General features: G+C 47.2%; 1 protein-coding gene across 1 annotated transcript in view; it reads right to left on the bottom strand.

Moving 5' to 3' along the window:
* The window catches only part of ehbp1 (EH domain binding protein 1), a 447,197-nt gene that overhangs the window by 289,663 nt on the left and 130,909 nt on the right, over positions 1 to 26,625 (bottom strand). Inside the window, 3 exon segments of the mRNA XM_065022884.1 lie at positions 8,775 to 9,066; positions 14,034 to 14,189; positions 18,568 to 18,675. Of these exon segments, the coding sequence (XP_064878956.1) occupies positions 8,775 to 9,066; positions 14,034 to 14,189; positions 18,568 to 18,675 (556 nt within the window).

Genomic DNA, 26,625 nt, shown 5'->3' with positions numbered 1-26,625 from the left:
AGCCCCAGTCAAAACACTTTGCTCCCTCCCTCTCTCTCTCTCTCTCCCCTCCCTCTCTCTCTCTCTCCCTCCCTCCACAGCCCCAGTCAAAACACTTCGCTCCCTCTCTCTCTCTCTCCCTCCCGCTCTCTCTCTCTCTCTCTCCCTCTCTCTCCCTCTCCCTCCCTCACTCTCCATCTCTCCCTCCCAGGGCTGAGTCCCAAATGCCACCATATTGTCTATATATACACTACATGAAAGTATTGCACTATGTAGGAGGGTGCCATTTGGGACAACAACAAACAAAACACGGTGGACTCAATAACCTAGGAGTGGCCAGGGGGTGAATGTTAGCGAGGGGGTTGAGAGGAGGAGTGTTAGCCAGGGGGTTGGGAGGAGGAATGTTAGTGAGGGGGTTGAGAGGAGGAGTGTTAGCCAGGGGTTGGGAGGAGGAATGTTAGCCAGGGGTTGGGAGGAGGAATGTTAGTCAGGGGTTGGGAGGAGGAATGTTAGTCAGGGGTTGGGAGGAGGAATGTTAGCCAGGGGGTTGGGAGGAGGAATGTTAGTCAGGGGTTGGGAGGAGGAATGTTAGCCAGGGGTTGGGAGGAGGAATGTTAGCCAGGGGGTTGGGAGGAGGAATGTTAGCCAGGGGGTTGGGAGGAGGAATGTTAGTCAGGGGTTGGGAGGAGGAATGTTAGTCAGGGGGTTGGGAGGAGGAATGTTAGCCAGGGGGTTGGGAGGAGGAATGTTAGTCAGGGGTTGAGGAGGAATGTTAGTCAGGGGTTGGGAGGAGGAATGTTAGTCAGGGGGTTGGGAGGAGGAATGTTAGTCAGGGGTTGGGAGGAGGAATGTTAGCCAGGGGGTTGGGAGGAGGAATGTTAGCCAGGGGGTTGGGGGGTTGGGAGGAGGAATGTTAGTCAGGGGGTTGGGAGGAGGAATGTTAGTCAGGGGGTTGGGAGGAGGAATGTTAGTCAGGGGTTGGGAGGAGGAATGTTAGTCAGGGGTTGGGAGGAGGAATGTTAGTCAGGGGGTTGGGAGGAGGAATGTTAGCCAGGGGGTTGGGAGGAGGAATGTTAGCCAGGGGGTTGGGAGGAGGAATATTAGTCAGGGGTTGGGAGGAGGAATGTTAGTCAGGGGGTTGGGAGGAGGAATGTTAGTCAGGGGTTGGGAGGAGGAATGTTAGCCAGGGGTTGGGAGGAGGAATGAGCCAGGGGGATGGGAGGAGGAATGTGTCAGGGGGTTGGGAGGAGGAATGTTAGTCAGGGGTTGGGAGGAGGAATGTTAGTCAGGGGTTGGGAGGAGGAATGTTAGTCAGGGGGTTGGGAGGAGGAATGCTAGTCAGGGGGTTGGGAGGAGGAATGCTAGTCAGGGGTTGGGAGGAGGAATGTTAGTCAGGGGTTGGGAGGAGGAATGTTAGTCAGGGGTTGGGAGGAGGAATGTTAGTCAGGGGGTTGGGAGGAGGAATGTTAGTCAGGGGTTTGGGAGGAGGAATGTTAGCCAGGGGGTTGAGAGGAGGAATGTTAGCCAGGGGGTTGGGAGGAGGAATGTTAGTCAGGGGGTTGGGAGGAGGAATGTTAGTGAGGGGGTTGAGAGGAGGAATGTTAGCGGGGGTTGGGAGGAGGAATGTTAGCCAGGGGTTGGGAGGAGGAATGTTAGCCAGGGGGTTGGGAGGAGGAATGTTAGCCAGGGGTTGGGAGGGGGTTGAGAGGAGGAATGTTAGCCAGGGGGTTGGGAGGAGGAATGTTAGCCAGGGGTTGGGAGGAGGAATGTTAGTCAGGGGTTGGGAGGAGGAATGTTAGTCAGGGGGTTGGGAGGAGGAATGTTAGTCAGGGGGTTGGGAGGAGGAATGTTAGTCAGGGGGTTGGGAGGAGGAATGTTAGCCAGGGGGTTGGGAGGAGGAATGTTAGTCAGGGGGTTGGGAGGAGGAATATTAGCGAGGGGGTTGGGAGGAGGAATGTTAGCCAGGGGGTTGGGAGGAGGAATGTTAGTCAGGGGGTTGGGAGTGGGAATGTTAGCCAGGGGGTTGGGAGGAGGAATGTTAGCCAGGGGGTTGAGTATTCTAGGGTCACCAAGGGTCACCATAGGAAATATCCCCTCAACCCAAACTGAATAGGAAAGATAGGCTTATGTATTATATCCAAGTTAATTTAGAGTTTACCCAAGAGAACTGTACCCCACCTCCACAACTCACCAAAATGGAAGGTTTAACTAATTGTAAATTGCTGTTCGACAAGGAGTCATGAGGCAGTATTTTGTAGTGAGAGGGGGTGAAGAGGGATGGAGGACGGAGGTGAGGGGGATAGAGGGGGGATAGAGGGGGCAGACAAGCAGAAAGAATGCAGGGAACAACCGAGTCCTTGTTTCTGAAAGAGCTCCCAAGTCACTCTGTGTCTTAGAGTTGGGGGGGCCTTGTGCAACTTGCACAAGGTTACACACACACATATACAGACACACACACCAAGACAAACACAGATACACACACACGAAGACAAACACAGATACACACACCAGGGTTTCTGTTAGCTGGCAATTGACTGCTTTTGTCCTTTTTTGTTGCCGATAAATAAAACTGTTGCCGGGCAGAAAGGACAAGGAGAAAAAAAATAAACCCATAGTTGTTTTATTAATCTGACGGAAATACATTTGACCGTCATGCTTATAGGTCTATAGGTCATTTGCATAATTTAGCGGAATTAAATAGGCCTGTGTGTATTTTCATTGGTCATCGCGTATCTTATTTATCCAACACAACTATCACACGCGCACAGCGTTCAGAGACTATTTTGAGGAGGATTTCTCCTGCATCTCCTCGGCTGGTTGCTGCTGGAGTAAAACATGCTGTTAATAAACCCATTCATTGCGCCAAAATGCTAAATGCAATCACGTGTTAAACACACAAAAAAAAAAAAAATTCTCAACTGGTAGTTGAAGCGCGCCTCCCATTCACCATTCAGGTGCAGGGGCGACAGGCTCAGAGCGCTACCTTCACCCGTTTACAATGTGAGCCGGAGGCAGCGTGCACTTTGAAAATACTTCATTGTCTGTAACCTGAATGTTTTATTTCATATAATGAAGCATGTCTTACCTTGCTTCATAAGGAGCCTGTAGCCAAAATCTGACCGTGGAAACGTGGAGGCAAATATTTTATAAAGAGTTCCTAGGGCGGCGCGTGAGTTTCAAGTTTGGCGACGCTTCAAATGTATCTTATCATTTCTACCGTTCCGCGTGTCAGTTCTTATTTTCATATGCGCATTTTCGTGTTTAATATCAATAATAACCTTCTCGTTTCTCAAAATCATTGTCACGTGGTTAATCATAAAAATGCTACAAATCTTAAAAGTTCAAATCACCAGAATCTGTTACATGGACACATTGATACACTGTGATCCAGCCTCTGTTACATTGACACATTGATACACTGTGATCCAGCCTCTGTTACATGGACACATTGATACACTGTGATCCAGCCTCTGTTACATGGACACATTGATACACTGTGATCCAGCCTCTGTTACATGGACACATTGATACACTGTGATCCAGCCTCTGTTACATGGACACATTGATACACTGTGATCCAGCCTCTGTTACATGGACACATTGATCCAGCCTCTGTTACATGGACACATTGATACACTGTGATCCAGCCTCTGTTAAATGGACACATTGATCCAGCCTCTGTTACATTGATACACATTGATCCAGCCTCTGTTACATGGACACATTGATACACTGTGATCCAGCCTCTGTTAAATGGACACATTGATCCAGCCTCTGTTACATGGACACATTGATCCAGCCTCTGTTACATGGACACATTGATCCAGACTCTGTTACATGGACACATTGATACACTGTGATCCAGCCTCTGTTACATGGACACATTGATTCACTGTGATCCAGCCTCTGTTAAAATGGACACTGTGATCCAGCCTCTGTTACATGGACACATTGATTCACTGTGATCCATTGGCGGCTAATTAGCACATGGAACTCACAGCCTATAGGTCAATGCTGCAGTAGGACTATAACTATAACTGCCCTGCTCTTTCACACTGAGGATTGGTGATTAGATGCTGCAGTAGGACTATAACTGCCCTAAATCACACTGTTAGATCTTTAACATAACTGGCTCTTTCACACTGAGGATTGGTGATTAGATGCTGCAGTAGGACTATAACTATAACTGCCCTGCTCTTTCACACTGAGGATTGGTGATTAGATGCTAGGACAGTAGGACTGCTCTTTCACACTGAGGATTGGTGACTAGATGCTGCAGTAGGACTATAACTATAACTGTCCTGCTCTTTCACACTGAGGATTGGTGATTAGATGCTGCAGTAGGACTATAACTATAACTGCCCTGCTCTTTCACACTGAGGATTGGTGATTAGATGCTGCAGTAGGACTATAACTATAACTGCCCTGCTCTTTCACACTGAGGATTGGTGACTAGATTGGTGGAAAGATTTTACAATCATTTATTGTGAGGAACTGTAGATTTAATATATTATCATTCGCAATGGATGTTAAACAAACACACTTTCCTACATTTCCGTGCAGGAGGCCAGGTACTTCTCTACGGGCTCAGGCATGCGTGTTCTTCCTCAACATTATCAGGCCAGGTACTTCTCTACGGGCTCAGGCATGCGTGTTCTTCCTCAACATTATCAGGCCAGGTACTTCTCTACGGGCTCAGGCATGCGTGTTCTTCCTCAACATTATCGGGCCTGAGGCTCAGGCATGCGTGTTCTTCCTCAACATTATCAGGCCCGGTACATCTCTACGGGCTCAGGCATGCGTGTGCTCAACATTATCAGGCCAGGTACATCTCTACGGGCTCAGGCATGCGTGTTCTTCCTCAACATTATCGGGCCTGAGAGAGCAGACATGTACCCGTTCCCTCACATGGAGCCAGACAGAGAGAGCAGACATGTACCCGTTCCCTCACATGGAGCCAGACAGAGAGAGCAGACATGTACCCGTTCCCTCACATGGAGCCAGACAGAGAGAGCGGACATGTTCCCTCACATGGTTCCCTCACATGGAGCACTCCAAACAAAAGACAATGAAAAAGTACAAATCGCAAAAAAGAATGGTTATTAAATGATCCTTGTTGTTTCTCACAAAGTGTAACAGGTTGTGAACTCTGCAAACAACGTTCCCACTCCGAGAATGAGAACTGGAGATTACTGTAATTAATACATGCATTAACATAAAATGTAACCAAATGATGGGGATTAATGGTACATTTACTACTGGTGACATATGTAATGGAGAATAAATACAAATAAACAATACAAAGGCAAACAATTCACACAATGAAACAATGAATGAACGGTCTGGAGACAGCTGAGCCATTCTGGAGAGAGACTGGCCTATATCTTCACCATTTTAACGGTCTGGAGACAGCTGAGCCATTCTGGAGAGAGACTGGCCTATATCTTCACCATTTTAACGGGAGACAGCTGAGCCATTCTGGAGAGAGACTGGCCTATATCTTCACCATTTTAACTGTTGGGAGACAGCTGAGCCATTCTGGAGAGAGACTGGCCTATATCTTCACCATTTTAACGGTCTGGAGACAGCTGAGCCATTCTGGAGAGAGACTGGCCTATATCTTCACCATTTTAACGGTCGGGAGACAGCTGAGCCATTCTGGAGACAGCTGAGATTCTGGAGAGAGACTGGCCTATATCTTCACCATTTTAACGGTCTGGAGACAGCTGAGCCATTCTGGAGAGAGACTGGCCTATATCTTCACCATTTTAACTGTTAACTGAGCCATTCTGGAGAAGACTGGCCTATATCTTCACCATTTTTCTGGAGACAGCTGAGCCATTCCTGGCCTATATCTTCACCATTTTAACGGTCGGGAGACAGCTGAGCCATTCTGGAGAGAGACTGGCCTATATCTTCACCATTTTTTTGGGGAGACAGCTGAGCCATTCTGGAGAGACTGGCCTATATCTTCACCATTTTAACTGGCCATTCTTCACCATTTTAACGGTCTGGAGACAGCTGAGCCATTCTGGAGAGAGACTGGCCTATATCTTCATCATTTTAACGGTCGGGAGACAGCTGAGCCATTCTGGAGAGAGACTGGCCTATATCTTCACCATTTTAACGGTCTGGAGACAGCTGAGCCATTCTGGAGAGAGACTGGCCTATATCTTCACCATTTTAACTGTCGGGAGACAGCTGAGCCATTCTGGAGAGACACTGGCCTATATCTTCACCATTTTAACGGTCTGGAGACAGCTGAGCCATTCTGGAGAGAGACTGGCCTATATCTTCACCATTTTAAATTATACACCACACATTTTCTTCACACTGACAGACGCAACTCAATAAGTCAGCTAGACCTGTGACCACGCACACGCTGCCCAAATTGAGAGCTTCCGAAATAGGCATAGGCCAACGGGCTTGTGATCTGAAACTAGAGGTCGACCGATTAATCGGAATGGCCGATTAGTTAGGGCCGATTTCAAGTTTTCATAACAATCGGAAATCGGTATTTTTGGGCGCCGTTTTCCGATTATTAAAAAAATATATATATATATTTTTATCATTTTTATTTAACTAGGCAAGTCGGTTAAGAATACATTCTTATTTTCAATGACGGCCTAGGAACTGTGGGTTAATTGTCTTGTTCAGGGGCAGAACGACAAATTATTACCTTGTCAGCTCAGGGGTTCCAATCTTGCAACCGCACAGTTAATTAGTCCAACGCTCTAACCATTGCACTCCACGAGTAGCCTGCCTGTTACGCGAATGCAGTAGAAGCCAAGGTAAATTGCTAGCTAGCATTAAACTTATCTTATAAAAAACAATCAATCATAATCACTAGTTATAACTACTAATCCAGTTTAGCAGGCAATATTAACCAGGTGAAATTGTGTCATTTTTCTTGCGTTCATTGCACGCAGAGTCAGGGTATATGCAACAGTTTGGGCTGCATGGCTCATTGCGAACTAATTTGCCAGAATTTTACGTAATTATGACATACATTGAAGGTTGTGCAATGTAACAGGAATATTTAGACTTAAGGAAGCCACCCGTTAGATAAAATACCGAACGGTTCCGTATTTCACTGAAATAATAAACGTTTTGTTTTCGAAATTATAGTTTCCGGATTCGATGATATTAATGACCAAAGGCTCGTATTTCTGTGTGTTATTATGTTATAATTAAGTCTATGATTTGATAGAGCAGTCTGACTGAGCAGCAGCAGGCCCGTAATCATTTCATGCACTTTCGTGCGTTTTGCCAGCAGCTCTTCGCAAGCACAGCGCTGTTTATGACTTCAAGACTATCAGCCTAATGGCTGGTGTGACCGATGTGAAATGGCTAGCTAGTTAGCTGGGTGTGCGCTAATACTGTTTCAAATGTCACTCGCTTTTAGATCTGGAGTAGTTGTTCCCCTTGGGCTGCAAGGGCCGCGGCTTTTGTGGAGCGATGGGTAACGATGCTTCGAGTGTGGCTGTTGTCGATGTGTTCCTGGTTCGAGCCCAGGTAGGGGCGAGGAGGGGGGCGGGAGCTATACTGTTACACTGGCAATACTATAATGACTATAAGAACATCCAATAGTCAAAGGTATATGAAATACAAATCGTATAGAGAGAAATAGTCCTATGAATACTATATTAACTACAACCTAAAATCTCTTACCTGGGAATATTGAAGATTCATGTTAAAAGGAACCACCAGCTTTCATATGTTCTCATGTTCTGGGCAAGGAACTGAAACGTTAGCTTTCTTACATGGCACATATTTTACATGGCACATATTGCACTTTTACTTTCTTCTCCAACACTGTGTTTTTGCATTATTTAAACCAAATTGAACATGTTTCATTATTTATTTGAGGCTAAATTGATTTTATTGCTGTTTTATATCAAGTTAAAATAAGTGTTTATTCAGTATTGTTGTAATTGTCAATATTACAAATAAAACATTATTATTATTATTTTTAAAAAATGGTTTTTAATTTTTTTTTTTTTTTTTTAAATCGGCCGATTAATCGGTATCGGCTTTTTTTGGTCCTCCAATAATCGGTATCAGTATCGGCGTTGAAAAATCATACTTGATCGACCTCTATCTGAAACCCTCCACAGCTATTTTAATTAAAAGAAGCTCATGATCCTCCATTCCTCTGTGGCTCATTAGAGCTTCCTGGTCGTTTTGAAGGTGCTCTGTTTAGAATGTTGTTTTCCCACCAATTGCATTTTGGCAAATGTTTGAAAACTACGTTTGATTAGCTGCTTCATTACATGAGTTGAATGCTCTGTTCCGATGAATTACCGTCATCTAAATGTGATTGGCTGTTGTTCCGAGCACTGTGAGGGCCTCATGGCTTATGCATCCAATGAGAGTGACCCAATGAGAGTGGCCCAATGAGAGTGGCCCAATGAGAGTGACCCAATGAGAGTGGCCCAATGAGAGTGACCCAATGAGAGTGACCCAATGAGAGTGACCCAATGAGAGTGACCCAATGAGAGTGGCCCAATGAGAGTGACCCAATGAGAGTGACCCAATGAGAGTGACCCAATGAGAGTGACCCAATGAGAGTGACCCAATGAGAGTGGCCCAATGAGAGTGACCCAATGAGAGTGACCCAATGAGAGTGACCCAATGAGAGTGACCCAATACATATATATGGGTCCAGTGCATTTCTCAAATGGCTGTTAAATTAAAAATCAGAAACCCTGACACACACTAGAGAACAAATTCACTTTATGACATCATCCCCAAATCTCCTCTCTTTACCCCCCCACATCCCCCCTGTAACTCACTCATCCAGTTGGTCCTCTGGTGGTGGGTTGGTGTCAGCATACAGGTACTTGCTCATATCCACCGGCCTGACCCCCTTCCTCCCCCTGGGTTTGGGAGCCTCCGACTGCTGGACCTGGGGCCCCTGGGGGTCGGGGACTAGGTCTGGGTCCTGGTCGGGCTCGTCAAACGGGTTGTACTCTGTGAGCGAGTGTGTGTTGACTTCGTCCTCGTCGAAGGGGTTGGAGGGTTCCTGGACATAGTAGGCCTCTGGGTCCTGTCGGAGGGTGAGGGAGGGGGGCAGGGAGGGGGGTCCTGTGACAGAGAGAAAGGGCGAGAGAGAGATGGGTCAATATTATCTTAGCTGTCTGTCTGTCAGTATTCTGCTTTACTGACAGAATACATAAACACACAGGATTCACAATGCTACGTGACATTTCTTGACATCTCGACAGCAACAAAAGGGTAACATTTAGTTTGCCTGACATCTCGACAGCAACAAAAGGGTAACATTTAGTTTGCCTGACATCTCGACAGCAACAAAAGGGTAACATTTAGTTTGCCAGGCATTTTATAAACAACCTCAGAGCAATAAAATACATCTTTCAACAACTATGTCAATAAACGTGGATTGAAAACACAATATAAAATATAAATATAATATAGGATAATAAATCAGTCTTTGATGTCGACCCCATAATAATGTACATCTACATTATGTGGACACCCCTGTCCCAATGCATATAATATAGGATAATAAATCAGTCTTTGATGTCGACCCCATAATAATGTACATCTACATTATGTGGACACCCCTGTCCCAATGCATAGTGCCAACTGTAAAGTTTGGTGGAGGAGGTATAATGTACATCTACATTATGTGGACACCCCTGTCCCAATGCATAGTGCCAACTGTAAAGTTTGGTGGAGGAGGTATAATGTACACCTACATTATGTGGACACCCCTGTCCCAATGCATAGTGCCAACTGTAAAGTTTGGTGGAGGAGGTATAATGGACATTATAATGTCCCAATGCATCTACATTAGTTTGTGGAGGAGGTATAATGTACACCTACATTATGTGGACACCCCTGTCCCAATGCATAGTGCCAACTGTAAAGTTTGGTGGAGGAGGTATAATGTACACCTACATTATGTGGACACCCCTGTCCCAATGCATAGTGCCAACTGTAAAGTTTGGTGGAGGAGGTATAATGTACACCTACATTATGTGGACACCCTGTCCCAATGCATAGTGCCAACTGTAAAGTTTGGTGGAGGAGGTATAATGTATGTGGACACCCCTGTCCCACACCTGACATTATGTGGACACCCCTGTCCCAATGCATAGTGCCAACTGTAAAGTTTGGTGGAGGAGGTATAATGTACACCTACATTATGTGGACACCCCTGTCCCAATGCATAGTGCCAACTGTAAAGTTTGGTGGAGGAGGTATAATGTACACCTACATTATGTGGACACCCCTGTCCCAATGCATAGTGCCAACTGTAAAGTTTGGTGGAGGAGGTATAATGTACACCTACATTATGTGGACACCCCTGTCCCAATGCATAGTGCCAACTGTAAAGTTTGGTGGAGGAGGTATAATGTACACCTACATTATGTGGACACCCCTGTCCCAATGCATAGTGCCAACTGTAAAGTTTGGTGGAGGAGATATAATGTACACCTACATTATGTGGACACCCCTGTCCCAATGCATAGTGCCAACTGTAAAGTTTGGTGGAGGAGGTATAATGTACACTGACATTATGTGGACACCCCTGTCCCAATGCATAGTGTCAACTGTAAAGTTTGGTGGAGGAGGTATAATGTACACCTACATTATGTGGACACCCCTGTCCCAATGCATAGTGCCAACTGTAAAGTTTGGTGGAGGAGGTATAATGTACACCTACATTATGTGGACACCCCTGTCCCAATGCATAGTGCCAACTGTAAAGTTTGGTGGAGGAGGTATAATGTACACCTACATTATGTGGACACCCCTGTCCCAATGCATAGTGCCAACTGTAAAGTTTGGTGGAGGAGGTATAATGTACACCTACATTATGTGGACACCCCTGTCCCAATGCATAGTGCCAACTGTAAAGTTTGGTGGAGGAGGTATAATGTACACTGACATTATGTGGACATCCCTGTCCCAATGCATAGTGCCAACTGTAAAGTTTGGTGGAGGAGGTATAATGTACACCTACATTATGTGGACACCCCTGTCCCAATGCATAGTGCCAACTGTAAAGTTTGGTGGAGGAGGTATAATGTACACCTACATTATGTGGACACCCCTGTCCCAATGCATAGTGCCAACTGTAAAGTTTGGTGGAGGAGATATAATGTACACCTACATTATGTGGACACCCCTGTCCCAATGCATAGTGCCAACTGTAAAGTTTGGTGGAGGAGGTATAATGTGGACACCCCTGTCCCAATGCATAGACATTAGTTTGGTGGAGGAGGACATTATGTGGACACCCCTGTCCCAATGCATAGTGCCAACTGTAAAGTTTGGTGGAGGAGGTATAATGTACACCTACATTATGTGGACACCCCTGTCCCAATGCATAGTGCCAACTGTAAAGTTTGGTGGAGGAGATATAATGTACACCTACATTATGTGGACACCCCTGTCCCAATGCATAGTGCCAACTGTAAAGTTTGGTGGAGGAGGTATAATGTACACCTACATTATGTGGACACCCCTGTCCCAATGCATAGTGCCAACTGTAAAGTTTGGTGGAGGAGGTATAATGTACACCTACATTATGTGGACACCCCTGTCCCAATGCATAGTGCCAACTGTAAAGTTTGGTGGAGGAGGTATAATGTACACTGACATTATGTGGACATCCCTGTCCCAATGCATAGTGCCAACTGTAAAGTTTGGTGGAGGAGGTATAATGTACACCTACATTATGTGGACACCCCTGTCCCAATGCATAGTGCCAACTGTAAAGTTTGGTGGAGGAGGTATAATGTACACCTACATTATGTGGACACCCCTGTCCCAATGCATAGTGCCAACTGTAAAGTTTGGTGGAGGAGATATAATGTACACCTACATTATGTGGACACCCCTGTCCCAATGCATAGTGCCAACTGTAAAGTTTGGTGGAGGAGGTATAATGTACACCTACATTATGTGGACACCCCTGTCCCAATGCATAGTGCCAACTGTAAAGTTTGGTGGAGGAGGTATAATGTACACCTACATTATGTGGACACCCCTGTCCCAAATGCATAGTGCCAACTGTAAAGTTTGGTGGAGGAGGTATAATGTACACCTACATTATGTGGACACCCCTGTCCCAATGCATAGTGCCAACTGTAAAGTTTGGTGGAGGAGGTATAATGTACACCTACATTATGTGGACACCCCTGTCCCAATGCATAGTGCCAACTGTAAAGTTTGGTGGAGGAGGTATAATGTACACCTACATTATGTGGACACCCCTGTCCCAATGCATAGTGCCAACTGTAAAGTTTGGTGGAGGAGTATAATGTATAATGTACACCTACACATTATGTGGACACCCCTGTCCCAATGCATAGTGCCAACAACTGTAAAGTTTGGTGGAGGAGGTATAATGTACACCTACATTATGTGGACACCCCTGTCCCAATGCATAGTGCCAACTGTAAAGTTTGGTGGAGGAGGTATAATGTATAATGTACACCATTACATTATGTGGACACCCCTGTCCCAATGCATAGTGACAACTGTAAAGTTTGGTGGAGGAGGTATAATGTACAACTGTAAAGTTTGGTGGAGGAGGTATAATGTACACTGACATTATGTGGACACCCCTGTCCCAATGCATAGTGACAACTGTAAAGTTTGGTGGAGGAGGTATAATGTACACTGACATTATGTGGACATCCCTGTCCCAATGCATAGTGACAACTGTAAAGTTTGGTGGAGGAGGTATAATGTACACTGACATTATGTGGACACCCCTGTCCAAATGCATAGTGCCAACTGTAAAGTTTGGTGGAGGAGGTATAATGTACACTGACATTATGTGGACACCCCTGTCCCAATGCATAGTGCCAACTGTAAAGTTTGGTGGAGGAGGTATAATGTACACTCCCTGTCCCAATGCATAGTGCCAACTGTAAAGTTTGGTGGAGGAGATATAATGTACACCTACATTATGTGGACATCCCTGTCCCAATGCATAGTGCCAACTGTAAAGTTTGGTGGAGGAGGTATAATGTACATCTACATTATGTGGACACCCCTGTCCCAATGCATAGTGCCAACTGTAAAGTTTGGTGGAGGAGATATAATGTACACTGACATTATGTGGACACCCCTGTCCTAATGCATAGTGTCAAATGTAAAGTTTGGTGGATGAGGTATAATGTACATCTACATTATGTGGACACCCCTGTCCCAATGCATAGTGCCAACTGTAAAGTTTGGTGGATGAGGTATAATGTACACCGACATTACGTGGACACCCCTGTCCCGATGCATAGTGCCAACTGTAAAGTTTGGTGGAGGAGGTATAATGTACATCTACATTATGTGGACACCCCTGTCCCAATGCATAGTGCCAACTGTAAAGTTTGGTGGAGGAGGTATAATGTACACCTACATTATGTGGACACCCCTGTCCTAATGCATAGTGCCAACTGTAAAGTTTAGTGTAGGAGAAATAATGGTCTAGGGCTGTTTTTCATGGTTCGAGCCCCTTAGTTCCAGAGAAGGGAAATCTTAACCCCACAGCATACAATGACATTCTAGACCATTCTGTGCTTCCATCTTTGTGGCAACAGTTTGGGGAAGCACATTCCCTGTTTCAACATGACAATGCCCCTGTTCACAAAGTGAGGTCCATGCAGAAATGGTTTGTCGAGATAAGTGTGGAAGAACTTGACTGGCCTGCACAGAGCCCTGACTTCAACACCATCAAACACCTTTTGGGATGACTTGGAACGCTGACTGCGAGCCAGGCCTAATCGCCCAACATCACTAATGCTCGTGGCTGATTGGAAGTAAGTCCCTGCAGCAATGTTCCAACATCTAGTGGAAAGGCTTCCCAGAAGAGTGCAGGCTGTTATAGCAGCAAAGGGGGGAACAACTCCATATTAATGCCTATGATTTTGGAATGAGATGTTCAACATGCTTTTGGCCATGCAATGTGAATCAAACTGCTAAAACCCCTAGTCCCTTATAGACAGGTAGACATACAGTACAGAGAGAGAGACAGAGAGAGACAGAACAGGCATATAGAGGTCAAAGGTCAAGCCTACCATCATCATCATCATCACCGAACGGGTTGAAGTGATTGGTGTGTTCCAGGTGGGAGGGGTCATCAACATCATCAACCGGATCTTCGAAGGGATTGGAGCAGAGGGCAGGGGGTGTGTCCTGATCCTCCTCCAGGAAGTTCAGCTTACTGATCAGCTCTGTCGCCATGGGAACCAAAACAATGCAGGAACGAAAGAACAAATTTAGCAAAACAAAAACAAACAAAAAAAAAAGAAAGGAAAATAGTTCAAACTAGCGGAAGAAAACGAGATGAAACATCCTCACAACCAAAAAACCCTGATGAAAGAGTCAAAATGAAGACAAACATACAGAAATAAAAGAGTACAAAAACAATCTGCACTTTGGAGTGAACCACTCGAGTTCATTTGGTTTCCAGAAGTTTTCCTTCCTTCTGGTAAAAGGTGACTGGTTAATGCCTGTCCATCGCTGTCCAGCTTCACTACAGTTGGAGTCCAGCAGAGATTGATGGAACCGGGTTGCCATGAGAACCACTAGTGCAGGCTGGGAGGTGCTACAGAGTTCAAGAGATTCATCTTCTTCCTCATCAAGACAACAATGCCTGTCTAGGTGGTGTGTGTGTGTGTGTCTGTGTCTCAACAGTGTGTGAGAAACAAAATGCTAACTGTGTGTGCTTCTGAATGTGGTGTGTGAGCGTGAGAAAGTCTATTGCCTGAGTGAGCGAGTGTGGTGTGTGTGTGTGTGTGTGTGTGTGTGTGTGTGTGAGAGAGAGAGAGAGAGAGAGAGAGAGAGAGAGAGAGAGAGAGAGAGAGAGAGAGAGAGAGAGAGAGAGAGAGAGAGAGAGAGAGAGAGAGAGAGAGAGAGAGAGAGAGAGAGAGAGAGAGAGAGAGAGAGAGAGAGAGAGAGAGAGTGTGGGAGAGTGTGTGTGAATATGTAGTGAAGTGGTAGTAGCTGATACGGTGTGGTATTTCTCCTGCTGCATTCTGGGCCATATTAGGCCATCATTGTCACAAGTGGCAGCAGCATTGTGTGTGTTGTTTTCTCTATGGTGACAAAGCAACACCAGAAATGAGGAATATGACTGATCATTGGTTCACTACAAATTGCAGACAAAAGGGGGAGGTTCAGGGTTCGGGGGCTTGGACACCAAGAGGGCAAACTGAAAAAGGACAAGAAAACCAGCCAATGAAAACCAACCAATGTACTAAACGTAATCTGAAGTGTAACACGAGAACACCAGGCAACACGACTACATCACCAATGGTACAGAGAGGGAGAGAGAGAGAGCTAGGGCAGTAGAGAGAGAGAGAGCTAGGGCAGTAGAGAGAGAGCTAGGGCAGTAGAGAGAGAGAGAGCTAGGGCAGGAGAGAGAGCTAGGGCAGGAGAGAGAGCTAGGGCAGAGAGAGAGAGCTAGGGCAGTAGAGAGAGAGAGAGCTAGGGCAGGAGAGAGAGCTAGGGCAGAGAGAGAGAGAGAGCTAGGGCACTGAGAGAGAGAGAGCTAGGGCAGTAGAGAGAGAGAGCTAGGGCAGTAGAGAGAGAGAGAGAGCTAGGGCAGTAGAGAGAGAGAGCTAGGGCAGTAGAGAGAGAGAGCAGTAGAGAGAGAGAGGGCAGTAGAGAGAGAGAGAGCTAGGGCAGTAGAGAGAGAGCTAGGGCAGTAGAGAGAGAGAGAGAGAGCTAGGGCAGTAGAGAGAGAGAGCTAGGGCAGTAGAGCTAGGGCAGTAGAGAGAGAGAGAGAGAGCTAGAGGCTAGGCAGTAGAGAGAGAGAGCTAGGGCAGTAGAGAGAGAGAGCTAGGGCAGTAGAGAGAGAGAGCTAGGGCAGTAGAGAGAGAGAGAGCTAGGGCAGTAGAGAGAGAGAGCTAGGGCAGTAGAGAGAGAGCTAGGGCAGTAGAGAGAGAGAGAGCTAGGGCAGTAGAGAGAGAGAGCTAGAGTAGAGAGAGCTAGGGCAGTAGAGAGAGAGAGAGCTAGGGCAGGAGAGAGAGCTAGGGCAGTAGAGAGAGAGCTAGGGCAGTAGAGAGAGAGCTAGGGCAGTAGAGAGAGAGAGCTAGGGCAGTAGAGAGAGAGCTAGGGCAGTAGAGAGAGAGCTAGGGCAGTAGAGAGAGAGCTAGGGCAGTAGAGAGAGAGAGCTAGGGCAGTAGAGAGAGAGAGAGCTAGGGCAGTAGAGAGAGAGCTAGGGCAGTAGAGAGAGAGCTAGGGCAGTAGAGAGAGAGAGCTAGGGCAGTAGAGAGAGAGAGCTAGGGCAGTAGAGAGAGAGAGGTAGGGCAGTAGAGAGAGAGAGCTAGGGCAGTAGAGAGAGAGCTAGCAGAGAGAGAGAGAGCTAGGCAGAGAGAGCTAGGGCAGTAGAGAGAGAGCTAGGGCAGTAGAGAGAGAGAGCTAGGGCAGTAGAGAGAGAGAGAGAGAGCAGGAGAGAGAGAGAGAGAGCTAGGGCAGTAGAGAGAGAGAGAGCTAGGGCAGGAGAGAGAGAGCTAGGGCAGTAGAGAGAGAGAGAGAGAGAGCTAGGGCAGTAGAGAGAGAGCTAGGGAGAGAGAGAGCTAGGGCAGTAGAGAGAGAGAGAGGGCAGTAGAGAGAGAGCTAGGGCAGTAGAGAGAGAGAGCTAGGGCAGCAGAGAGAGAGAGCTAGGGCAGTAGAGAGAGAGAGCTAGGGCAGTAGAGAGAGAGAGCTAGGGCAGTAGAGAGAGAGAGCTAGGGCTAGAGAGGAGCTAGGGCAGAGAGAGAGAGAGCTAGGGCAGTAGGGCAGAGAGAGAGAGAGAGCTAGGGCAGTAGAGAGAGAGAGCTAGGGCAGTAGAGAGAGAGCTAGGGCAGTAGAGAGAGAGAGCTAGGGCAGAGAGAGAGCTAGGGCAGTAGAGAGAGAGAGAGAGCTAGGGCAGTAGAGAGAGAGAGAGAGCTAGGGAGTAGGGCAGAGAGAGAGAGCTAGGGCAGTAGAGAGAGAGAGAGAGAGCTAGGGCAGTAGAGAGAGAGAGCTAGAGAGAGAGCTAGGGCAGTTGAGAGAGAGAGAGCTAGGGCAGTGAGAGAGAGAGAGCTAGGGCAGTAGAGAGAGAGAGAGGGAGAGCTAGGGCAGTAGAGAGAGAGAGAGAGAGCTAGGGAGAGCTAGGGCAGTAGAGAGAGAGAGCTAGGGCAGTAGAGAGAGAGAGCTAGGGCAGAGAGAGAGAGAGCTAGGGCAGTAGAGAGAGAGCTAGGGCAGTAGAGAGAGAGAGCTAGGGCAGTAGAGAGAGAGAGCTAGCTAGGCAGTAGAGTAGAGAGAGAGAGCTAGGGCAGTAGAGAGAGAGAGCTAGGGCAGTAGAGAGAGAGAGAGAGAGAGAGAGCTAGGGCAGTAGAGAGAGAGAGCTAGAGAGAGCTAGGGCAGTAGAGAGAGAGCTAGGGCAGTAGAGAGAGAGCTAGGGCAGTAGGGCAGTAGAGAGAGAGAGCTAGGGCAGTAGAGAGAGAGAGAGCTAGGGCAGTAGAGAGAGAGAGAGAGAGCTAGGGAGCTAGGGCAGTAGAGAGAGAGAGCTAGGGCAGTAGAGAGAGAGAGCTAGGGCAGAGAGAGAGAGAGAGCTAGGGCAGTAGAGAGAGAGAGCTAGGGCAGTAGAGCTAGGGCAGTAGAGAGAGAGAGCTAGGGCAGTAGAGAGAGAGAGCTAGGGCAGTAGAGAGAGAGAGCTAGCTAGGGCAGTAGAGAGAGTAGGAGAGAGCAGCAGAGAGAGAGAGAGAGAGCTAGGGCAGTAGAGAGAGAGAGCTAGGGCAGTAGAGAGAGAGCTAGGGCAGAGAGAGAGAGCTAGGGCAGTAGAGAGAGAGAGCTAGAGAGAGAGCTAGGGCAGTAGAGAGAGAGAGCTAGGGCAGTAGAGAGAGAGAGAGAGCTAGGGCAGTAGAGAGAGAGAGAGCTAGGGCAGTAGAGAGAGAGAGAGAGCTAGGGCAGTAGAGAGAGAGCTAGGGCAGTAGAGAGAGAGAGCTAGGGCAGTAGAGAGAGAGAGCTAGGGCTAGGGCAGTAGAGAGAGAGAGAGCTAGGGCAGTAGAGAGAGAGAGCTAGGGCAGTAGAGAGAGGCAGAGAGAGAGAGCTAGAGAGAGAGCTAGGGCAGTAGAGAGAGAGCTAGGGCAGTAGAGAGAGAGCTAGGGCAGTAGAGAGAGAGAGCTAGGGCAGTAGAGAGAGAGCTAGGGCAGTAGAGAGAGAGAGCTAGGGCAGTAGAGAGAGAGGCTAGGGCAGTAGAGAGAGAGAGCTAGGGCAGTAGAGAGAGCTAGTAGAGCTAGAGAGAGAGCTAGGGCAGTAGAGAGAGAGCTAGGGCAGTAGAGAGAGAGCTAGGGCAGTAGAGAGAGAGCTAGGGCAGTAGAGAGAGAGAGCTAGGCAGTAGAGAGCTAGGGCAGTAGAGAGAGAGGCTAGGGCAGTAGAGAGAGAGAGCTAGGGCAGTAGAGAGAGAGGCTAGGGCAGTAGAGAGAGAGAGCTAGGGCAGTAGAGGGAGAGAGCTAGGGCAGTAGAGAGAGAGAAACGAGAGTTAGAAAGAACAAGACAAAACGGGACAGAACAACAGAACGAGGCAGTGAGAACGAGTGAGAAAGAAAAAGAGAAAAGGTTGAAAGTTGAAAACAGAAAGACCTTGGGAGGGAGACTGAGCGCTGCTTGGCCTTTTACTAGCCAGCTTTAGGAAGTAGTCCTCAGGGTCTCCGGCTAAGCAGCTGAGAGCATTGAGCTGGTTTACCATCTCTGAAAACAACCAGGCCAGAGAGCAGGAAGGGAAGGGAGCAGTGAGCAGAGAGAAAACATACAATACACACATATATTCAGAGAGGTTATATGTGTGTTAGGTAGTAGAATATCATATATGTTGAAGCCTAAGAGAGTACATGTATTCACATATATTCAGAGAGGTTATATGTGTGTTAGGTAGTAGAATATCATATATGTTGAAGCCTAAGAGAGTACATGTATTCACATATATTCAGAGAGGTTATATGTGTGTTAGCCTTTACATTAATGTGCTATACCTAAGAGAGCACATATACAAGTAACTGTCAAAATAAAGGAAACACCAACATAGTGTCTTAACAGGGCGTTGGGCCACCAGGAGCCAGAACAGCCTCAACGTGCCTTGGTATTAGACTCTCCAAGCATCTGGAACTATAGAGGAATGGCAACACCATTATTCCACGAGGCATTACATCATGCAGTGTTTTGCCAAATGGTGTTGGAAAACACCGTCTCAGGCGGCGCCCCCAGAATCTCCTACGAGTGTTCAATTTGGGTTGAGATCTGGTGACTTAGACGGCCATGGCATTTAGTCAACAACGTTTTCATGCTCTTCAAACCATTCAGTGACCACTCGTGTCCTGTGGATGGGGGCGTTGTCGTCCTATGGGGACATAGCCAAGATAGACAAAATAATGACCTGCTCAGCATTTTTATACATAATGAGATGTTAATTGATTAATTAACTCAGGAACCACACCTGTGTGGAAGCACCCGTTTTCAATATACTTTGTATCCCTTATAGTGTTTCCATTATTTTGGCAGTTACCTGTTTATGTCAGAACATAGTTGTGTTAGCTTTGGTAGCAACGCAGGGGCTTAGAGACAACATATATTCAGAGTCCTGTATGTGTGTGTGTGTGTGTGTGTGTGTGTTAGAGAGCACATATATGTGGAAGGCAAGAGAGCACATATATTCACAGACTCGTGTGTGTGTGTGTGTGTGTGTGTGTGTGTGTGTGTGTGTGTGCGTGTTGATATTGAATATACCTAGCCATATGTAGAAGGTTAAGAGAGCACATATATATTCACAGACTCGTGTGTGTGTGTGTGTGTGTGTGTGTGTGTGATATTGAATATACCTAGCCATATGTAGAAGGTTAAGAGTGCACATATATATTCACCAAGTCATTGTTAGCACATACTGTACATGTTAAGAATAAGAGAATGCATAGACACTAATAGAACCCTGTTAACTTTGCCTTGCTAGCACAGCTAATACACACGTATACTGAACACAAATATAAAAACACAACAAGCAACAACTTCCACGGTTTCACTGAGTTAAAGGTCATATAAGGGAATCAGTCAACTGATATGAATTCAATAGGCCCTAAATCTATGGATTTCACATGACTGGGGGTTTTCCCCCACAAAAGGGATTTATTACAGGGAGAAACACTCCTCAGTTTCATCAGCTGTCCGGGTGTCTGGTCTCAGACGATCCCGCAGGTGAAGAAGCCGAATGTGGAGGTCCTGGGCTGGCGTGGTTACACATGGTGTCTGTGGTTGTGAGGCCGGTTGGACATACTGCCAAATTCTCTGAAACTACGTTGGAGGCGGCTTATGGTAGAAAAATTAACATTCAATTCTCTGGTAACAGCTCTGGTGGACATTCCTACAGTCAGCATGCCAACTATACGCTCCAGCAAAACTTGAGACATTGTGGCATTGTGTTCTGTGACAAAAAAAGCATATTTTTTAGAGTGGCCTTTTATTGCCCCCAGCACAAGGTGCACCTATGCAATGATAATGCTGTTTAATCAGCTTCTTGATATGCCACACGTCAGGCGGATTAATTCTCTTGGCAAATGAGAAACGCTCACTAACAGGATTGCAAACAAATTTGTGCACAAAATAAAGAGAAATAAGCTTTTTGTGCGTATGGAACATTTCTGGGATCAGTTATTTCAACTCATGAAACATGGGATGAACAATTTGTTGCGTTTCTATTTTTATTCAGTACATATGTAAAGTCTAAAAGCACACATACATTCATAGACAGTAGCGGTATCTGCAGGGGGGACTAGATATATAGTGCTTCCATTTCTAAACCAGATATACAATAATTTATTCTTAGCTGACTTACCTAGTTAAATAAAGGTTACATTTAAATAAATACAAATATGTACACTACTGGTGAAAATTAGCCAATAGCATTCCAGGTGAAGCTGGTTGAGAGAATGCCAAGAGCGTGCAAAGCTGTCATGAAGGGAAAGGGTGGCTATTTGAATCATCTCAAATATAACATATATTTAGATTTGTTTAACACTTTTTTGGTTACTACATGATTCCATATGTGTTTTTCATAGTTTTGATGTCTTGACTATTATTCTACAATGTAGAACATTATAAAAATAAATTAAAACCCTTGAATGAGTAGGTGTTCTAAAACTTTTGACCGGTAGTGTATATGAAAATAACCTTATATAAAAAGACGACATTCTGTACTGTCCAATCATATGAATAATTTGATCTCAAAACCAAAATGCTGCACTGTCCAAAGTGTATATTCGCTGACAACTGCAGCTACCAACTAGCATCTATAGTTAGTCATGCTAGCACTATGCTACCGCATCTGCCGCTACAAAATACTAGCTAGGCTAACTAGCATCTTTAGTTAGTCATGCTAGCACTATGCTACCGCATCTGCCGCTACAAATGACTAGCTAGGCTAACTAGCATCTTTAGTTAGTCATGCTAGCACTATGCTACCGCATCTGCCGCTACAAATTACTAGCTAGGCTAACTAGCATCCTGGAACTGATCTAGGTTGAAGATACCCAGGTTAGAATAAAAATAATTCCACAAGAAAGCATTAGAATTTTTTTTTACTAGCATCGCTGGACCCATTGTTTAGAATTATTCACCATTTTTGCAAAGAGTTGTGGGACACTAGAATCCTCTTGTCTTAACCTTTGTTATGTACAACCTAGGGACTAAGGCAGTGTTTCCCAAACTCAGTCCTCGGGACCCCAAGGAGTGCACGTTTTGGCCCCTAACACGACACAGCTGATTCTAATCATTTAAGCTGGATGATTAGTTGATTATTTGAATCAGCTGTGTAGTGTTAGGGGCTAAAACAAAAACCTGCACCCCTTGGGGTCCCCAGGACCGAGTTTGGGAAACGCTGGACTAAGGGAATGACAATGAGGGTTGACTACAGATAGTACAACCGCCACTATGACAAAGACTTACGCCCGTATGCATATGACCAGTGGCGCGCAGCTATAGGCACCCAATGTATATTCATGTACGTTGAGCGGAGAGGAAGAGGAAGAGGAGAAACACACAGTTTAATGTAAAGAGCCTACGCTTTGTGAAGTCAGAGCAAGCAAAGCTGAACACAGCAGCTCCCATTCATTAGTCACAGTGTGATCTGGAGTATAAACGGATAGATGGAGGGTTGGAGGGAGAGAGGGGTGGATGGAGAGAGAGGGGAGAGAGAGAGAGAGAGAGAGAGATGGATGGAGGGAGAGAGAGAGGGAGAGAGGGAGAGAGAGAGAGAGGGAGAGAGAGAGAGAGGGAGAGAGAGAGAGAGAGAGAGAGAGAGAGAGAGGGAGAGAGAGAGATGGATGGAGAGAGAGAGGGGAGAGAGAGAGAGAGAGAGAGAGAGAGGGAAGAGAGAGAGAGGGAAGAGAGAGAGAGAGAGAGAGAGAGAGATGGATGGAGGGAGAGAGAGAGATGGATGGAGGGAGAGAGAGAGAGAGAGGGATGGATGGAGGGAGAGAGAGAGAGAGAGGGAGAGAGAGAGAGATGGATGGAGGGAGAGAGAGAGGGAGAGAGAGAGAGAGATGGATGGAGGGAGAGAGAGAGAGAGAGAGAGAGAGAGAGAGAGAGAGAGATGGATGGAGGGAGAGAGAGAGAGAGAGAGAGAGAGAGAGAGAGAGAGAGAGAGAGAGAGAGAGAGAGAGAGAGAGAGAGAGAGAGAGAGAGAGAGATGGATGGAGGGAGAGAGAGAGGGAGAGAGAGGGATGGATGGATGGATGGAGAGAGAGAGAGAGGGATGGAGGGAGAGAGAGAGGGATGGAGGGAGAGAGAGAGAGGGATGGAGGGAGAGAGAGAGGGATGGAGAGAGAGAGATGGAGAGACAGAAGAGAACGCGTGATGTAAAAAATAAAAAGTCCTGGAAAAAACTGCAACACCCATAAACATAAACACATCGCATACACACACACACATCCCATACACCCATACACACATCCCATACACCCATACACACATCCCATACACCCATACACACATCCCATACACCCATACACACATCCCATACACCCATACACACATCCCATACACCCATAAACACATCCCATACACCCATAAACACATCCCATACACCCATACACACATCCCATACACCCATAAACATAAACACATCCCATACACCCATACACACATCCCATACACCCATACACACATCCCATACACCCATACACACATCCCATACACCCATAAACACATCCCATACACCCATAAACATAAACACATCCCATACACCCAAACATAAACACATCCCATACACCCAAACATAAACACATCCCATACACCCATAAACACATCCCATAAACACATCCCATACACCCATAAACACATCCCATTAACACATCCCATACACACATAAACATTAACACATCCCATAAACACATCCCATACACACATAAACATTAACACATCCCATTAACACATCCCATACACACATAAACATTAACACATCCCATTAACACATCCCATACACACATAAACATTAACACATCCCATTAACACATCCCATACACACATAAACATTAACACATCCCATTAACACATCCCATACACACATAAACATTAACACATCCCATTAACACATCCCATACACCCATAAACACGAACACATCCCATAAACACAAACACATCCCATAAACACATCCCATACACCCATAAACACATCCCATACACCCATAAACACGAACACATCCCATACACCCATAAACACGAACACATCCCATACACCCATAAACCGAAACACATTCCATACACCCATAAACACGCAGACATCCCATACACCCACAGACACGCAGACATCCCATACACCCACAGACACGCAGACATCCCATACACCCACAGACACGCAGACATCCCATACACCCACAGACACGCAGACATCCCATACACCCATAAACACGCAGACATCCCATACACCCACAGACACGCAGACATCCCATACACCCACAGACACGCTGACATCCCATACACCCACAGACACGCAGACATCCCATACACCCACAGACACGCAGACATCCCATACACCCACAGACACGCAGCCATCCCATACACCCACAGACACGCAGACATCCCATACACCCACAGACACGCAGCCATCCCATACACCCACAGACATGCTGACATCCCATACACCCACAGACACGCAGACATCCCATACACCCACAGACACGGAGCCATCCCATACATCAGTTTTTTAAAAAGCCAACCAGAAAAGGAACAAGGTGTCATCCAAAAAGATCAGGAAGAGTGTTGGGTATTTCCGTTTATGCCTCAGTCAAAGCAGACTATTAAGCTGTGGCCGTCTGGTCATGGTGAACAACAACGGACACCACCATGTGGCCACAACACCACCACCACCACGTGGCTACAACACCACCATGTGGCCACAACACCACCACCACGTGGCTACAACACCACCATGTGGCCACAACACCACCACCACGTGGCTACAACACCACCATGTGGCCACAACACCACCATGTGGCTACAACACCACCACCATGTGGCTACAACACCACCACCACCACGTGGCTACAACACCACCACCACCACGTGGCTACAACACCACCACCACCACGTGGCTACAACACCACCACCACCACATGGCTACAACACCACCATGTGGCCACAACACCACCATGTGGCTACAACACCACCATGTGGCCACAACACCACCACCACGTGGCTACAACACCACCATGTGGCCACAACACCACCATGTGGCTACAACACCACCATGTGGCCACAACACCACCATGTGGCTACAACACCACCACCATGTGGCCACAACACCACCATGTGGCTACAACACCACCATGTAGCCACAAAACCACCACCATGTGGCCACAACACCACCATGTGGCTACAACACCACCATGTGGCCACAACACCACCATGTGGCTACAACACCACCATGTGGCCACAACACCACCATGTGGCTACAACACCACCATGTGGCCACAACACCACCACCATGTGGCCACAACACCACCATGTGGCTACAACACCACCATGTGGCTACAACAACACCATGTGGCTACAACACCACCATGTGGCCACAACAACACCACCATGTGGCTACAACAACACCATGTGGCCACAACACCATGTGGCTACAACACCACCATGTGGCCACAACACCACCATGTGGCCACAACACCACCATGTGGCTACAACACCACCATGTGGCTACAACACCACCATGTGGCCACAACACCACCATGTGGCCACAACACCATGTGGCTACAACACCACCATGTGGCCACAACACCACGTGGCTACAACACCACCATGTGGCCACAACACCACCATGTGGCCACAACACCACCATGTGGCCACAACACCACCACGTGGCTACAACACCACCATGTGGCTACAACACCACCATGTGGCCACAACACCACCATGTGGCTACAACACCATGTGGCTACAACACCACCACCATGTGGCCACAACACCACCATGTGGCCACAACACCACCACGTGGCTACAACACCACCACCACCACGTGGCTACAACACCGTGTGGCCACAACACCACCATGTGGCCACAACACCACCACCATGTGGCTACAACACCACCATGTGGCCACAACACCACCATGTGGCCACAACACCACCATGTGGCCACAACACCACCACCATGTGGCTACAACACCACCACCACGTGGCTACAACACCACCATGTGGCCACAACACCACCATGTGGCTACAACACCACCACCATGTGGCTACAACACCACCACCACCACGTGGCTACAACACCACCACCACCACGTGGCTACAACACCACCACCATGTGGCCACAACACCACTATGTGGCTACAACACCACCATGTGGCTACAACACCACCACCATGTGGCTACAACACCACTATGTGGCTACAACACCACCACCATGTGGCTACAACACCACCATGTGGCTACAACACCACCATGTGGCTACAACACCACCATGTGGCTACAACACCACCACCATGTGGCTACAACACCACCACCATGTGGCTACAACACCACCATGTGGCCACAACAACACCATGTGGCTACAACACCACCATGTGGCTACAACACCACCATGTGGCCACAACACCACCACCATGTGGCCACAACACCACCACCATGTGGCCACAACACCACCACCATGTGGCCACAACACCACCACCATGTGGCCACAACACCACCACCATGTGGCTACAACACCACCATGTGGCCACAACACCACCATGTGGCTACAACACCACCATGTGGCTACAACACCACCATGTGGCCACAACACCACCATGTGGCCACAACACCATGTGGCTACAACACCACCATGTGGCCACAACACCACCATGTGGCTACAACACCACCATGTGGCCACAACACCACCATGTGGCCACAACACCACCATGTGGCTACAACACCACCATGTGGCTACAACACCACCATGTGGCCACAACACCACCATGTGGCCACAACACCATGTGGCTACAACACCACCACCATGTGGCCACAACACCACCATGTGGCCACAACACCACCACGTGGCTACAACACCACCACCACCACGTGGCTACAACACCGTGTGGCCACAACACCACCATGTGGCCACAACACCACCACCATGTGGCCACAACACCACCACCATGTGGCTACAACACCACCA

Source organism: Oncorhynchus nerka, linkage group LG10 (assembly GCF_034236695.1).
Source record: "Oncorhynchus nerka isolate Pitt River linkage group LG10, Oner_Uvic_2.0, whole genome shotgun sequence".
Classification (NCBI taxonomy): domain Eukaryota; kingdom Metazoa; phylum Chordata; class Actinopteri; order Salmoniformes; family Salmonidae; genus Oncorhynchus; species Oncorhynchus nerka.
This window is presented reverse-complemented; position numbering and strand designations above follow the sequence as displayed.